General features: G+C 53.1%; 1 protein-coding gene across 3 annotated transcripts in view; it reads right to left on the minus strand.

The window, feature by feature from the left end:
• Window positions 1-254: 254 nt before the first annotated feature.
• Window positions 255-16543, minus strand: part of CHST15 (carbohydrate sulfotransferase 15) — a 77222-nt gene continuing 60933 nt past the window's right edge. For all 3 annotated transcript variants that reach the window (XM_043925182.1, XM_043925183.1, XM_043925184.1), the window contains exons 6-8: window positions 10708-10864; window positions 4394-4541; window positions 255-2651 (exon numbers count right to left, since the gene is read on the minus strand). In XM_043925182.1, the coding sequence (XP_043781117.1) occupies window positions 2461-2651; window positions 4394-4541; window positions 10708-10864 (496 nt within the window). In that variant the 3' untranslated portion in view covers window positions 255-2460. The remainder of the gene's footprint in view (window positions 2652-4393; window positions 4542-10707; window positions 10865-16543) is intronic.

The following is a 16543-nucleotide window of genomic DNA, read 5'->3' on the forward strand; positions in this document are numbered from 1 at the left end:
CTGCACCTCGCTCACACCCTCCGCCGGCCCCACGCGGGAGTCCCTGGGGACGCCCGCGTCCTCTCTCTCGCCGTCACCTCACGTGGCAGGTCCCTGCGGACAGCGTTCCCAGTGCAGCAGGTGAGACGTGAGCTCCTCCTGGGCTCGGCGGAGACGCTCCCACAGGTGCCGTGACAGCTGAGGAGGAAGGGCGTGCCCTCCGGGGCCCACGTTTAATTACGATCAGTATTAACAAAAGGACAGCACAAGGGTGGTTCATGAACACACCTTAACGCGACGAAGGGGGTACAATTTAATACAATCGGATGCACAGCTTTGGGGACACAAAGTAATTCAGGTCATGAGAGAGGCTCCGATTCACTTTGGTTTGGGATGATGGGCTCGAGGACCACCGCTCGAAACGGCAGCTCTGCTGTCACCAGGAGAGGGGCCTCACGACCAAGAGAGAGCAGAGGAAAGCAAAGGCGAAAGACAGACAGCCCTCTGGGGCAAGGTCCCTGGAGAAACCGGGTTCACGTGGACGGTGCTGATCGGCACCGAAGGATGGGCCTGCGTCTGTAGAAAGATTTGTATAGCAAACCAAATAATATTGGAAATAAGACTTTCGGTGAACACTTCTGTAAGAAGCAGAATTATGCTGCATGTTGTTCACATGCACAGGGGTGCGTAAGCAAAGTCCTTGTGACCACAGTTGGCGCCGAAGAGCAAAACGTGGGCTGAAACTGACAAGCTGTTGAAGAACTGGCAGAGAAACGAACCCATGAAGGGGGGTTGAGTCCAGCAGAGGGGCTGACAGGCAACAGAACTGAAGGGATCCCACTGAGAAACACGCATGCACGCTCACCTGTGCTGCAAATAAACACACACGTATGCACCAGTGACATCTCCCTACAGAACCTTGTGCTCAGGCCGGGGCTCCTGTGGGCTGCTGCTCTGAGTGCCATGGAGAGAGAGGAAGTGGGGGGGGTCTGTCCCTGAAAGTGGGTGTTCAGGACCCAGGCTCCTCCACAGCAGAAACAGCCGGCCGTGCCTGGGCGAGGCCGCCACGTGCCTTCCAGTGGACGGAGCATCCCACTTCCGAAAGCAGTAGGGATGGGACAGCTGAGTGAATCCTCAGCCCCACGAGTGGCGGCTGCACACGGAGGCGTTTGCACTTTCTGACTGGTGGTGTGCCCGGCACCTCGACCTGCAGACCCCTGACTCGCAGAAGCTTCCACTGACAACTGTGTGCAGAGCTTAGCTGGGGGTCCCGCCTCGGGGCTTGTGTGCAAGGGCGGTGTTCAATCTTTCCCATCACCTCCAAGAAACAGCAAGACCGTCAGCCCATCTGACAGAGAACCGAGCTGCCAAGTGGCCCAGAAAGGTCTATCAAGGATCTGCTCCCGGCATTCTCATATGGAATCCCAGCACAGCTCGTCCGGCCCAGGCAGAGCTCATGTGCATGTTTCTGGATCGGAAGCAGGCATTCTGCAGTTTGCTGGGTGAGGAAGGACCTCTGGCCATGTACGGAGGAGACGGTGCTGACAAGCTCACTAGAGAGGAAGCCAGAGCAGTGGAGCCTGTCGCCCCCAGAACTAAAACCTCCCAATGCGGGCAGCTCTCTGAGGCTCTCGGGGGCACAGCCGAAGCCAAGATGCACAGATTTTTCCATCGATTCCTTCAAGACGCTCAGTCTGGCATTAACAGCGACCAATTCCCTTCCGATTTTAAACTGAATTTATATCTCCAGTTAGAAATTGAAAAAAAAAAGAAAAACTCTTCAGAAAACATCTACGTGAACAGAAAAAGAGCTCTCCAGCCAGTGAAATGCAGAAAGTGGTTTGTTTTAAATACATTCGTTTTCTTTTTAAACATAAGTAAAGTCCACGAGGACAGAAGGGGAGGAGGTCCGAGACAGGAACGCGCTACCCAAAATGGGCTTGTGTCTTTTTCTCTCGTAAACAGTGAAGTTGACAGGGTTTATATCTGAAGAGACAGAAGGACTGACTTTGGAGTAAAGGGCGAAAAAAAAAAAAAAATGAAAGAGCCTCCATTCTCCACCATCATGAGGTTTAGTGACCTAAACAGAGGATTTTGGAGCTGAATGTGTAGTGTGTATCCTGGCCAGCCCTGGTGTGGGGCCGCCAGTGGATCCCGGAATCGTCAAAGCCCAGACTCCGCACCCAGCACCCTCCTGCCCCCCCGCCCCACCCAGCGCCCGCCTGCCTCATCCCAGAGCCCGGACACTCTCAGAGCAGAAGGGGACCCCTTTCCAAGTGGAATCTCCGGCAGCCTCCATCTGAGACTTGGCGATGGGTCCCTTGCTGGGCTGTGTGACGTCACAAAGGATTCAGAACTAGGTTCCACAAACACAGGCCCGGGGAGGGGGGGTCTCCTCCAAGCTCTGAGCACAAGGGTTCCCCGCCAAGAGAGACCTTCAGACCATAGAAGTCATGCCCTGCAGGCGCCGGGAAGCCAGCATCACGTCTTCCTCCACAGGAAGGCCTCGTCGGCGAGGACCTGCGCCAGCTGGGCGTTGAAAGGCCCGTAGAAGTCCCGCAGAAGCCTCTGGGTGACCGGCAACATGGGCCCCAGATTCCGGTCCTCGGGACGCCGCGTGTTGGATGCAGGGCTCTTGGTCATCAAGGCCTCTTGCTTCTCACTTAAGGGCCCTGGAACGCAAAGGAAAGAGCCTGTGAGGCAAGGTGGTAGGGTGGCGTAAGAAACTCTGATGAGAGAATCCTGGCCATGCTTCCTGGGGAGACAGGAGGTTCCCATAAGAATGTGTTTGGAGATTCAGATTCTCTGGCTGGATTCATTTGGAGTTGCTGAGGGAGGAAGGTTGAAATCCCAGGAGAAGCTGCATGGTCTGGGGTGTTACCCGCCCCCCTGGAGGTACAGCTGGGTCTCTGGGTGCAGCCTCGCCTCCTGGTTTCATTTCCAAAGCCCCAATAAGAGGAGCCGGCCTGTGCCTGGAGAACTGTGACCTACCATACACGGGCCCTGCATGCAGACGCCCTGTAACCGGCCACTCGAGCTCTGCCTCCACCATTTCTACTCCAGGCCGCTGCAGAGGGCCTCGTGGTGGGGCCGTATTTCACCCTGTGTGTGCTGCTGTGAAGTCATCATGGGGGGAGGGGTGGGGCCACCTGTGCTCAGGGACCCCCCACTGGCTGAACCCCCACCTACAGCAGGGGTGTCCACGGGGAGAGGCCCAAGAACAAGCCAGCAGGTGCTGCCATACAAGGGTGCCGCCTCCACCCCCAGCCCTCAGGACTTTAAGCCTCTCACTGGCTTAACCTCCAGGATCCCTGCTCAGCCTCTGTGCCCCGAGGCTCTCAGGGTCAGGCTGAAGTCCTGAGCCCATGCACAAAAAACTACACCCCAGTGTCCCTGGGTTACGTGACAGGGAAGGAACAGACTGGCCTTTGCCATCGTCCATCTTAGGGACCAAAGACAAGTTACTGAAATGTGCCAGAGTCTGCAGGTGGCCCAATCAAAGAAAAACGGTTCCAGGTCTTAAAAGGGAAAAGTAATCACACTCCATCACATTACCAGGTCTCCGAGAAAAGGAGAAAGGAATCAAATGACAAAAGGGTCCTGAGTCCCAGCGGTGGGCAAATGGATTTCAGGAAATATTCAGTTGACAAAATTCCCAGGCAAGCTCATCAGACAGGGCTGCAGGGGCATCTGGGGTCGGGGGCGGGGGGCGGAGGGGGAATGTGCAAGCCGCCCCAGCCTCTCAAGGGGTCCTGGGTGCCGTCTGCCGGGGAGCACCCTGTATCCATGCGCCTCTACCAGCCGTCACTGGGGCCAGTGAGTCGGCCTGCTGCCACAAAATGCCACTAGGGACTCGAGGGGACAGTCTCCCGTGGCTGGGGGCAGGGTCCCCCACCCTAGAGGCTCAGGAGCCCAAACCCAGCCACATGGCTCTGCCTCCAGGGGTCCCAGCAAAGCAATGACCTGTCCACCCCCTCCTCCAGGCCCTGTGGCCTCTGTAAGACAGCCAGGACACCCTGTCCATCCTCATGGTGCAGCTCACACCACTCCTTCCGAGATCCCTTCAGCAGCTGGGCCCCCCAAGTCACGTGTAAGGATCTCACGTGTATGAGGATGCTAACACTCCTCCCCCATGTCACCCTGTCAGTCACAGCGATTCAAGCCTCACTCCCTCCTCTCCTTCCACTGGACCGTGAGCTCCCAGACGAGTGGCCGTCTCTTCCTCTCCAGAGACCCCCTCCCCACACTGCGCACAAGGCCCCGTCTGGAGCTGGTGCTTCCCAACAGGCGCTAACCTGTGGGTCTCCCAGCCCAGGCTCGCCCTCCCAGGCTCACGGAGTCTGCTGGGACCCGGCAGGTGGGTGTCCATGGAACTCGTGCCCCGCTCTGTGGGTGTCCAGCTCGAGATTCGTACCAAGGCTGAGGAACTGGAAGACCCTGTGCATGGTGTCCTTGATATTGGAGGCGTGGTCTTCCAGGCGGAGGATGAGGAACTGCTCCTTGTTAAAGACGGTGAGCCAGTCTAGAAGGTACACGGCATACAGCCCAACCTGGAGCCTCACCTAGGACCGAGCAAGAAGGTCAGCGTTAGTTCAGGGGTAATTCCTCCAACACCGTAGACGCTTTTCTACAGGCATTACATATTATAAACCAACAGTGAGAGGAATCCCAGCAAACAACTACCTTCAGAAGTTGGATTTTTCATGTGGACCGAAATGCTAGACTGGATGAAGCAAAGCTGGAATCAAGATTATTGGGAGAAATATCAATAACCTCACATATGCAGATGACACCACCCTTATGGCAGAAAGCGAAGAACTAAAGAACCTCTTGATGAAAGTGAAAGGAGAGTAAAAATGTTGGCTTAATACTCAACGTTCAGATAACTAAGGTCATGGCATCCAGTCCCATCACTTCAAGGCAAATAGATGGAGAAACAATGGAAACAGTGAGAGATTTACTTTTCTGGGCTCCAAAATCATTGCAGATGGTGATTGCAGCCATGAAATTAAAAGACGCTTGCTCCTTGGAAGAAAAGCTATGACCAACCTAGACAGCATATTAAAAAGCAGAGACATTACTTTGCCAACAAAGGTCCATCTAGTCAAAGCTATGGTTTTTCCAGTAGTCATGTATGGATGTGAGAGTTGGACTATAAAGAAAGCTGAGTGCTGAAGAATTGATGCTTTTGAACTGTGGTGTTGGAGAAGACTCTTGAGAGTCCCTTGGACTGCAAGGTGATCCAACCAGTCCATCCTAAAGGAGATCAGTCCTGAATATTCACTGGAAGGACTGATGCTGAAGCTGAAGCTCCAATACTTTGGCCACCTGATGCGAAGGACTGACTCATTGGAAAAGACCCTGATGCTGGGAAAGATTGAAGGCAGGAGAAGAAGGGGATGGCAAAGGATGAGATAGTTGGATGGCATCACTGACTCAATGGACATGAGTTTGAATAAGCTCTAAGAGTTGGTGATGGACGGGGAAGCTGGGCGTGTTGCAGACCATGGGGTCACAAAGAGTCGGACACGACTGGGCGACTGAACTGAACTGAACTTAAAGGCTTTTTAAGTCTTTATTGAATTTGTTACAATACTGCTTCTGTTTTTACATTTTGGCCGAGAGACATGTGAGATCTTAGCTCCCTGACCAGGGCTCAAACCTCCACCCTCTGCACTAGAAAGCGAAGTCTTAATCACTGGGCCACCAGGGACGTCCCTAGAAGTTGGATTTTAAATACCACTCATGCTTGCTGCCCCGTGCAGGCCTTTGTGTCCCATGCACAAAGGATTCCCACACTCAGGGTCCCATTTCATCCTTAGAACCACCCTGTAGGTATCTTCACGACATCTCATAGCGAGGACCTGGGTGAAGGGAGAGGCGAAGGTTACCCCCACATTCTGTGGCATGAGATGTCCTTTACACAGGTCCCAGCTGCCTCTGCTTCTACGCACAGCACACAACAGCTGTGAGAAACAGCTGCAAATGCCCCAGCAACCAGCCCCAGGAGGAACCGCCACGTGCCACGCGGACGTCCGTGACCTTCGGTGTGCGAACGTCCCCGTCTGAGCAGCGCTGTACGAAGCCTTTCCTGCCCACCTGCACTTCGGGGTCCGTGTCCTCCTCCTGCGCCTTCTCTCGTGCCAAACTGCAAGTGTGTGTGGTGGAGCGTTAACCTGACCCACAGAGATGCCTGGCCTTTGTCCTTGGCTCCCGGGAGGCCACCTAAAGCCACCTGGGAAGTCCTGCCTGATGAGAGCATCCCGCTTGCCTCTGTGTGTGTGTGTGGGGGGGGGGTGGTCTGGCCACTGGATAGTCTAACAGCATGAGTTAGGATGGGGGCTTTGGGCCTCGCAGAACCAGTCTGACCTCCAGGAGGGACTGAATGGGTAAAGGTCAGCCAGGCAGGCAGTACGTGATGGAACCTTGAGAAACGCTGCAGACACCAAAGGCTTGGGTGGGCGTCCCCGGCTGCAATATGCTGCGTGTACCATCACACGTGCTTCTTGCCTTGGCTGACTTTAATCCGTGTCCCTTCCCTGCTGTAAACCGTAACCACGAGTGTAACAGCCAACCGTGTGCTCTGTGAATCCTTCCAGTGAATTACGGAACCTGATGGTACTTTGGGGGACTTCCCCCAGTATGTATGTGGTGTCAGCAGGGAGAGTGGTCTTGGAGACTGCTCCGACTTCACAGTTGGCTTCGCAAAGCTCCAGAAAAACAGCGAACCCTTCCCCTTCTGCTCTGCGGCTCCCCCCCTTCTCCAGCACTCCCACCCGTGCCCCCCACTCAGGGACCCCGCTCTGTGTCCGGCCTCTGGTTGTGCCTCGTCTCTCTGTTCGGGCACGGTCCCAGCCCCTGCCTGCTGCTCCCGCCTCGAGTCTCTGAGGGTGAGCTCCCCGCACGATGCCTGGCCTCGCCTGGCTCTCCTCGTGTGCAAAGTCCTTGGCTTGGCTGGACCCCCAGCCCACTCCCTCCCACGTGCAGAGCCTCCCAGCATTCAGTCCTGGCTCCTGACGCAGACACTTTCACCTCCTACTTCTGCTCCCTCCAAGCTCGACCCTGACCACCTCCAGGGCAGGGAGCAGGATCCCAGTCGTTATCCCATCATCCCGCATGAGGCTAAGCACCCTGGCACTCCCACACGGAACACGGTAATGACCATAAGAAGGCGAAACGCTTGACAAAATAAGTACAGACACTAACTGGTTTCATCCCTCGCTATTCTTTTTTCCATTTCATTGTTCTTCTAATTGTGTGGGAGACGGTGGAGGAAGAAAAACAATTGGGGGGTGGGGGGAGTTGTCTCCAGAATTCATTAGCTGCCTGCAGTCCTCAGGATGCGGCTACCTCAGACACCAGCTCATAAAAAGACCTCAAGCTGGGCCAGAAATAAAGAGAAAACGGCACGTGCCAGCCTCAGAAATAAACACATGCGTCACCTCCAACACAGACAGCCGCTGCGAGCACAGCTTCTTGCTAAGTCATCGAGAGCCTTCCATTCTCTCTCTGTCTGTCCCTCCCACAGAGGACCAGTGTGACCAGGTTTATCTCTTCCAGAGAACCTGCCTTCACTGAGAACCTTCTAGAAGGTTCTAGAAGGTCCTGCCTTTGTGGCAGGACGGGGGTGATTTAAAGTAGCTGCTGGGTCCCTGGACCCGGGCACAGGGGACAGCATTTCCCTGGAAATGCGTCTGTGCCTTCACGGGAGGAGCCCCTTGCACTGGGCCAGGCAGGCCTCCTGCAGCCAAGCCCACCTTCCCAGGAGGGCTGGTCAACAGCAGAGGGACCGTCCGGGCAAGCAGGGAACAAAGCTGAGAGGGCTCTGCAGGGGCAGAGGGCTGGGCAAGCTTTCCCGGTCCGCTGGACACTCCTGTCTCACTCCAACCCCTCACCCCCCACTCCCAGCCCCCTTACCAGTCAAGGGAAGTGCCGCTCACCTCAAATGACAGTTTCTGGCTCACGGAGCATCACTGCTAACAAACCCAAGACAGGCTCACACCACCCCTCCCCTCATCTTTCCCCAGTACTGATCAGAGAATCAAAGTGGAGTGGGGATAAAAAAGAGTCTTTAGGAGAAGTGCCCAATACGTTTAAAACTTAAAAATGTTAGAGTTGAGAGAAGCCTTTGAGGTTATCTGCCTTAGCCAGCTCTGAGTGGAAACACAAGAGGCCCAGGGAGGGTGAGGAGCCTGCCAGGGTCAGTTGGAGAACACTCACCAGAGCCTGGTCCCAAAGCTGGGCCCTCACCCTGAGGACCCGTTCCCCCACCCCAGGCCAGGAGAGAGCTGACAAGTGCGGTGCAGGGTCTCCCCTGACAGGAGCACACCGAACCCCTCTGCCTCATTAGGGATTTAGTTGGAACTCTCCACAAGGTTTCTCCACTAGTTTCACAGACTGCCCATTCATTCATTCATTCTGCAAATATTCTAGTGCATCCTGCATGCCAGGTTACATGCTAAGCAACGGGGATGTGCTGCTATGTAACAGACATGGCCCCTGGCCACGTGGAGCTTGCAGTTTAGTGGAGGTGGAGCTAAACTGGTGAAGAACAATCATCTGTAATGGCCAACTGTAATCTGGGCTGCAGGGAAATGAATGGCGTGGAAAGAGAAAGAACGGAAGTCAAGATTAAAGCAAGACTCGAAGGATGAGGAGCACGTGCCAGGGAGGGGAGTGGAGAGGGCTCTGGAACCAGGTGTCCCCAAGACGAGCACCCAAACACACCCCCTGGAGGGCTGCTGCACAGGCAGATAGATCCGCCCTCGCTCCCCCCAAAGCTCCTGATTCTGGAGTCTGGGGCTCAACCTGAGAGTGTGCATTCCTGACAAGTCCCCAGCGATGCTGATACTCTTGGTCCAGGGACCACACCTGTGAATCCCTGCTCTGAAGCAAGAGGACCCAGCAGGGGAGGGTGAGGCCGTAGAGCAGTGATGGAGAGGGAGGTGGGAGGTGGGGAGCAGGAGGGCAGGCAGGCAGGCGGGACGGGCTCCTGGGCTCAGGGGCCAGATTCTGTATTGATCCTTTGTGTGCGTCTTCCCTGCAAAACTACACACGCCAGCAGGGCGGCCTGGGATCCTACCTGTTCCTCTGTGCGTCCTGCTCTTAGAGGAGACACTGATGGGAACTGCCCGCCCCGGCCAGGCAAGATAGGAGCCACTTGCATGAGCTATCTTAACAACAGGTCAGGAACATGTGGTAAGGAATATGGAACGAACAAGCTACCGCACACCAGAATAATTCAGGAAGGGTTAAGAAAAGAGGAGATGCCAATCCATATGTCCTACCAGCCTGCCAGAATCATCCTCGCTGAAATCCATCTTGGCTGAGCCATGCACCCACCAGCAGCTAGGAAGGAGTCAGAGTGACTGGCCAGAGACAACCTGGAAACTAACCCCATCACCACGAAACCTAAAACCGTAAGCCACCCGGCGGGGCGGTTCTCCTGGGTTCGCTTACCCTGCTCCTCTCCCCAGGGGCACCCCTTCCCGATAAAGTCTCTTGCTTTGTCTGCATGTGTGTCTCCCTGGACATTCATTTCCAAGTGTTAGATGAGAGTCCCCTTCCTGCAACGCTGTCAGATAAGATAGTCTAGACAACAAAGAAAAGGGAGTGAACCCTCTTGACTTCGAACCCCATCACACCTGGGGGTTCCCCGGCCTCCACCTCAAGCAGATCTAGCACGTGGCACACTCAGGGAAGCACACCTGTGGCCCACACTCGGGGGCTGAAGGAGCCTCACCACTGTGGCAGACCTGCTGAGAAGGCCCTTGGGACAACCCAGGGTGCGGTGCAGTACGAAACCATCCCTCAGCTACCCCGTGCCGAACTCACCAGTAACAGCTTCTTTTGCGTGGGAAAAAAGGGGGGACAAGGCGATCAAACCAGTCAGCCTCGAGGGAAATCAACCCTCAACACTCACTGGAAGGACTGATGCTGAAACTGAGGCTCCAATACTTTGGCCACCTGATGCAAAGGGCTGACTCATTGGAAAAGACCCTGATGCTGAGAAAGATTGAGGACAGGAAGAGAAGAAGGCATCAGAGGATGAGATGGTTGGATAGCATCACTGATGCAATGGACGTGAACTTGGACAAACTTCGGGAGATGGTGGACAGAGAGGCCTGATGTGCTTCAGTCCACGGGGTTACAGAGTCAGACATGACTGGGAGACTGAACAGCGACAACAAGAAACATATAGCTATATTCCTGAAGGTAAACGAGAGCAAAGGGAAGAGGAATCAATGGAAAAATTTTTTCCATTAAGACTCTGTCGGAGAAGCACTGACAGTCACTGGTGGGCAATTTTTTAAAACAACAAAACAATCCAGCATTCGAGAGAACACTCTTACGACAATCAGAGAGTTGGGTCCTCACGTCTGCCAGTCCTAATTGCAGGGTGTGTTTTCAGAGCCTTGCTAAATAATAATCTTCCTAAGTGCACCCTTTTTCTTTCGCCGAGGCCGGAGGTGGGGGGGGTGGGGGGGGTGGGGACGCAGTGAGTATTGCAACTGAGCCATCAGTGAGGAAGAAAGCAGGGTGCCAGCTGAAAGGGCCCATCAGCTTTTATAGTTTTTACATCCATGAATATTTGTTTGGCATTAGCCACCGCTCAAAGGCGTGGGGAGAGGCATTTGCACATTAAAACGCTTCTCTGTTTAAATGCTAAAATCCCGATCCACAATGCCCCGGCATAATAACCGCAGAGCAGCCCTTCCGCGTACGCACAGGCATGGCGTTGTTGAGGGTGTTGTTGTAGACGCAGGCGCGCAATGAATAATCCAGCATGCAATTTTCAAACAGCTGCAGAGCTTCTGTCACTTTTTCATGGAAGTCATCTGCAGATTTATTCGAACTTGCAAAGTAGAGATAGTCGGAGTACAACCTGTGAATAAAACAGATGGATCTTTTTACCCCCCAGGAATGTGAAATCGCGCCATTTGCGTGACAATGGAAATCAACTAGCAATTATGTTACCTTGTTCGATTCATTAAGACACCACTGCTCTCTTCTTCCCTAGCCCACGAACTGCGAGCTGCTTCCAACTGCCCCTGCCCTGGACGATCTCCCCACCCTTCACAGGTCCACCCAGGCTCTCCCGGATGCAGGCCCAGTCTACACTGGCCCCAGACAAGCCCCCATTCCTTTTTTCTGTGCTTTCCTTTTTTTTTCTTTTTTTGGTTCTTTCTAGGCACCTTGGGCTGAGGCGGTTTTCACGATGAGTGAACTTTGAAACAACACCAGATTCCAAAGACTACAAGAGCAGAGAGGCCATGAAAATTTTATGCCCCTTCCGGTTCCTCTCTCCTCTGTTCGTGGCAACAATAACAGAACAGCTGTTGCTCTGCCAGTATTACAATTCTGTGTGAGATTCCAGACTCTGAACCTTAAAGCAAAATTATGAAATGTATCTTTCTAGGTTGATAGGAACCTATTTTTAACACAATGTAGAAACGTCCCCACCCCAGGTCGAATGGCATGCAGACACCAGAAGACCTCCACGTGTGACCACGCACATGGAGCTATTCACCCAGATCCCACGGCATGCGTGTGACACTGTTTTCACACAGGAGCTGACAGTGTCTCTATTTGACCAAACTGTTCTCAGGTTCCCCTGGGCCTTCTTCCCAGCTCAGCCTTGACTTTTAGACTTTCCCTGTCTGTCTCTGCATCCCCGAGTTTTAACAAGAATCCTGCCAGGTTGATTTAGCCATTTAGCTGGACTCTCCCCTTACCCCTGCTGTTTCCTCTTAGCTTCCCATCCGCCAACCCACATCCTCCTTGGCTACAAATTCCCACCTTTTCTCGCTGTATCTGGAGTTGACCCCAATCTCCTTCCCCTACTGCAATATCCCACTTCAGTGGTCCCTACACCTATAGCCCTAAATAGTCGCATTATCATTCTTTAACAGGAGTCAGAATAACGTTTCTTTCTTTTTCCACAAATCCTCTGTACCAGAGAGTCCTCTGGTGGCTCAGATGGTGAGGAATCTGCCTGTAACGCTAAAGATCTGGGTTCGATCCCTGGGTTGGGAAGATCCCCTGGAGGAGGACACGGCAACCAACTCCAGTATTCTTGCCATGGAGAATCCCATGGACAAGGAAGTCCAGCGGGCTACAGTCCATGGGGTCACAAAGAGTCAGACACGATTGAGTGACTATGCTTTCTCTTTCTGCAAATATATTTTATTGGACGTTAACGCTACAGCTAGATATTTCCTTTGACCACGGGATAATTCTTTTCTTATATCAAATAAACAAAAGAACAGGCTTCCCTGATGGCCCTGAGGTAAAGAATCTGCCTATCAATGCAGGAGACACAGGTTCAATTCCTGGTCCAGGAAGATCCCAACATGCCACGGGGCAACTGGGCCGTGCGCCCCGGCTCCAGAGGAGCCGGGGAGCTGCAACTACCGGGCCCATGAGCTGCAACTAGTGAAGCCTGTGCACCCCGGGGCCCCAGCTCCACAGGGAGGGAAGCCACTGCAGGGAGAAGCCCGCACACCCCACCTGGAGAGGAGCGCCCACCCGCCGCAACTAGAGAGAAGTCTGAGCGGCAGCGAAGACCCAGCACAGCCAAAAATAAATAAATAAGTAAATAAAAGTAAAGCAAAACCAGTTATAACACTATAATGAGCACACCTTTGTTTTCAAGTCTTCAGCCCCAATTTCCCTTGTGGCCTTTTACTTTTGATCCCCAGGTCCTATACTCTAAGTCATGGTGGGAAGGGTGGGTATAGCGTTCAATTCATCTGTAAAACAGGAAAACTCCCTGCGCTCTCCTCATGACGAGCTAATCCACATAGACCTCAAGGGTGAGCCTCGTTATCAGTTTCTCACACATCCTTCCAGGACTTTTCAGTACACATCCAAACATATATCTGCATATTTTGTATTTTTAAAAAAACACAGACGTATCAGGTTATATTGGATGGGATCAGATAATATATCTGTTATTATGGCACTTCTCTAATTATTTAATTAGGGAGATTTTTAACATTCGTAAAAGTAGATAAGATAATATATACACTGCAGCCAAACACAAACAGATTCCATTGTTGCAAATTTTTTTTCTTTTTTTTTTTTTTTTGCAGTCCCACGCAGCTTGGAGGATCTCAGTTCCTCGCCCAGGGTTTGAGCCTGGCCACAACAGTGAAAGCCCAGAAACCTAACCACTAGGTCACCAGGGAATGCCCCAGCAATTTTTTGCTTTAATAGAATTTCCAAGTTGAGAATTTCTACATCTCTTTTCGCCTCTTCTCCTTTTTCTGCTGGCAGAGAGCTTAAGTCTTTACCCTTTTTTTTTTTTTGGTTTTTCAAAACTTCCCCCTTTGTTTCTGTCTCAGGCCGTTTTCAGCACACACCTCCTGCCCGCTCCCCGCCCTGTGCCCAGCACCCTTCATGCACACTCAGCCCGGGCTGCCCGGAAACCAGGCTGGTGCAGACTGGCTCCCTGCTCGGCGGTGGCACGCCTCTGTCCCTCTGGGCTCCATACTTACTATTCTCCCAGCGTCTCCAACCCGGCTTCCCTCTTTCCAGTGAAGGAAACAGCAAACCTTACTGGGGTCCCACAGGCCTGGGGACAGTAGCTGTACACCGCTGATCACACCCAGGGCTTCCTTCATGGCCGTTGGCCACCCTCACTCCCCCAACCCCGCAGAGACAGCGGTGCCCTAGAGGGCACAGGTGGGCTGCAGACATCCCTGCTCCGGCACCTCTCCCCCCTCACTAGTGAAAAGAAAAGAAAGTGAAGTCGTTCAGTCGTGTCTCACTCTTTGCGACACCATGGACTGTAGCCCACCAGGCTCTTCTGTTCATGGGATTTTCCAGGCCAGAATGCTGGAGTGGGTTGCCATTTCCCTCTCCAGGGATCGACCTGCCATTTCCCGACCCAGGGACTGAACCCAGGTCTCCTGCATTGTAGGCAGACGCTTTACTGTCTGAGCCAGCAGGGAATCCAAAGATTTCCTGACAACCAGAGCAGCTTCTCAGGGACCGGATCACTTCCCCCTCTGGCGTTTGGTACAGTGCCTTCTGCAAGGCTCTTTAGAAATCACCCACTGCCACTGTCCAGAAAGAACACCTCGGAGAAGTAGTGGGGTGTTGGAATCTGCCCACAGACTGCCTAGAATCCACGCACACACGCTGGAAGGAGGGTGCTTGTACGTCTCAGCCTGCTCAGCCACACCTCCAAAAGGACTTGCTTCAAGACTAGTCCTGAGAGATGCTCAAGCGCTGGCGAGTAGATCTTCCCAAGATCGGTGTTCAGCCACATACAGGACCCCGATGACACTGCGTTTGTCGATTACAAGTGGCCCCCACATCAGCTGTGCGGTTTTCCCTCTTCAAACACAGGACCTCCATCAGGACTGAAACACGGCACCTGTCACCGCAGGCTCAGTCGCAGCATAATCTAAGAGCTGATGAATAAATGCCCAAAATCAGATTTGCGTGGAGCTCAAAGTGCAGCTGGGCGTACACACCTGGGCAACTTGTAGCGAGTCTGTTGGAGGTCCCTCCGGGCTCACACCGTTTCCTATGAGTGTTGCTAATTTACAGCTTTGCCCGAGAAAGATGCCGGTGGGAAGTGACCGACACCTGAGACTGTCATCAGAATCTGGACTTTAATAGGAAGCTCAAGTTTAGAGTCGTTAGCAAGGCCTCCCACACAGCCATCTAAATCGGTTGGCAGAACTGGAATTCTATCACATCGACTGCCACCTAAAATCCCAACCCTGGGCTCAGGCTTTCCATGCTGGGTTTATTTTGTGGTAATAACGTTTCTTGTAGACGGGGGGCTCATAAATAAAACAAGAGTTTCTAAAACCTGGCTTAATTTTAAACACAAAGTAACTTCATGAAGAATCTGCTGACTCCATACAGTTCTTTAGAGATCCAGAAGTAACTCCAGCAGACAAACTGGGACATGTCCTCAGGTCCAACCGGGCCAGTCCAGCCCCGCCCAAGTGAGAAGACTGATTTCCATCTGCCTGGGGTGCAGTGAAATGAGCTCAGGCCCCCACCTTCTGTGAAACAGGTTGGTTCATGGCCCTTAGCCCCAGGCCAGGCCCACTTCCTGGGAAGGGTGAGGGGAGACTTCTCCTTCCCTTCAGTCCCCCAGGGACCCTGGATCTGCTCACAGGGTGGGCAGCGGGCTTCCCTGGAGCCCACACATGTGCTGAGATGCGTGTCTGTAACAAGTCCTTCACATCCTATTTGAGCAGAGTACCTCCCTGCGCCCGTTTGGAGTCTACAGATGTCCTGAAAGATGCCCAATTCCTGACCACAGGTATCTGCAAATGGGATCTTATTTCAGGAATAGGGTCTCTGCAGATGTCATTATGGTAAAGACTGCCAGGTGAGAACGTCTCGGGCTTACGGTGGGCCCGAAATCCAAGGACTGGTGTCCCTATAAGGGATGAGGACAGGGACACATGGGGAGGAGGCCACATGAAGACAGAGGCAGAAACTCAAGCGTTACCTACAAGATAAGAATGCCAGGATTGCAGAAGCCACTGGAAGCTGGGTGACCAGTGGAACAAACCCTCGCTCAGAACCTCCAGGAGGAACTAACCTCGCCACCACCTTAACTTCGACCTCTGGCCTCTAGAACAGTGAGAGAATAAATGTCTGTTTTTTCAAGCCAGCACATTCGTGATAATCTGTTACAAGAGCCCCCTGAGAAACTAATACAGACCCGAAACCAAATTCCTGAGGAGTCACTTCTGCCAGCACCTCTCTCTCACCCTGAGACCCTTGAAGAGTGACCTGTGTGTGCAGGAGGATGATGGCCGTGTGGCCAGCTCCTCTGCAAAGAAAGAAGGAGGACAAGCAAAACAAGACCCTTACTTCCCCAGAGGGCACTATCTGAGTACCCTTGAAGAATCAGGGGTAAGACTGTCTTGAATAAACAATACTATGATTTTCCCAGTGGGCTTCCTAGGTGGTACCAATGGGGAAAGAATCTGCCTGCCAAAGCAGGAGACACAGGAGTCAGACCCTGGGTCCATCCTTGGGTTGGAAGATCCCCCCGAGGAGGGCATGGCAACCCGTTCCAGAATCCTTGCCTGGAGAATCCCACAGACAGAGGAGCCTGGAGGGCTACAGTCCACGGGGTCACACAGAGTCGGACACGACCGAAGCGACTTAGCTCGAGCACGTGATTCCCCACAACTACTCTCTGGGGAGAAAGAGTCAGATCATGATCTTGGAAGAGTGCCAGCCACTTGGATGCATTGAGACCATTCAAAAAACGTTGAGAAGGAGAACAGATATATCAAGAATAAGGCTCCAAATGCACCTCAAGATGCCGGAGCAGGACACTATGGTCCTCCCCACCATGTCCTCCACCTGCCTTTGTCTGTGGGAAAACGTTAGCCAAAGAATAAGTTTAATCAGAGAAGTGAGAAAATGCAGGGACAAAGGAAAACAGTTCAACAAAATTAGATAACAGTAATGTAGTCATGAAGTCAAGGACCTTTAGTTCCTCCTCAAGGGCTGTAGATGATGTTCTGAGCCTTACCCTGTTATCTGTCTTGTAGAGACTGCAACCTCCCCCAGGGGG

This window comes from Cervus elaphus, chromosome 15, assembly GCF_910594005.1.
Source record: "Cervus elaphus chromosome 15, mCerEla1.1, whole genome shotgun sequence".
Taxonomy (NCBI): Eukaryota; Metazoa; Chordata; class Mammalia; order Artiodactyla; family Cervidae; genus Cervus; species Cervus elaphus.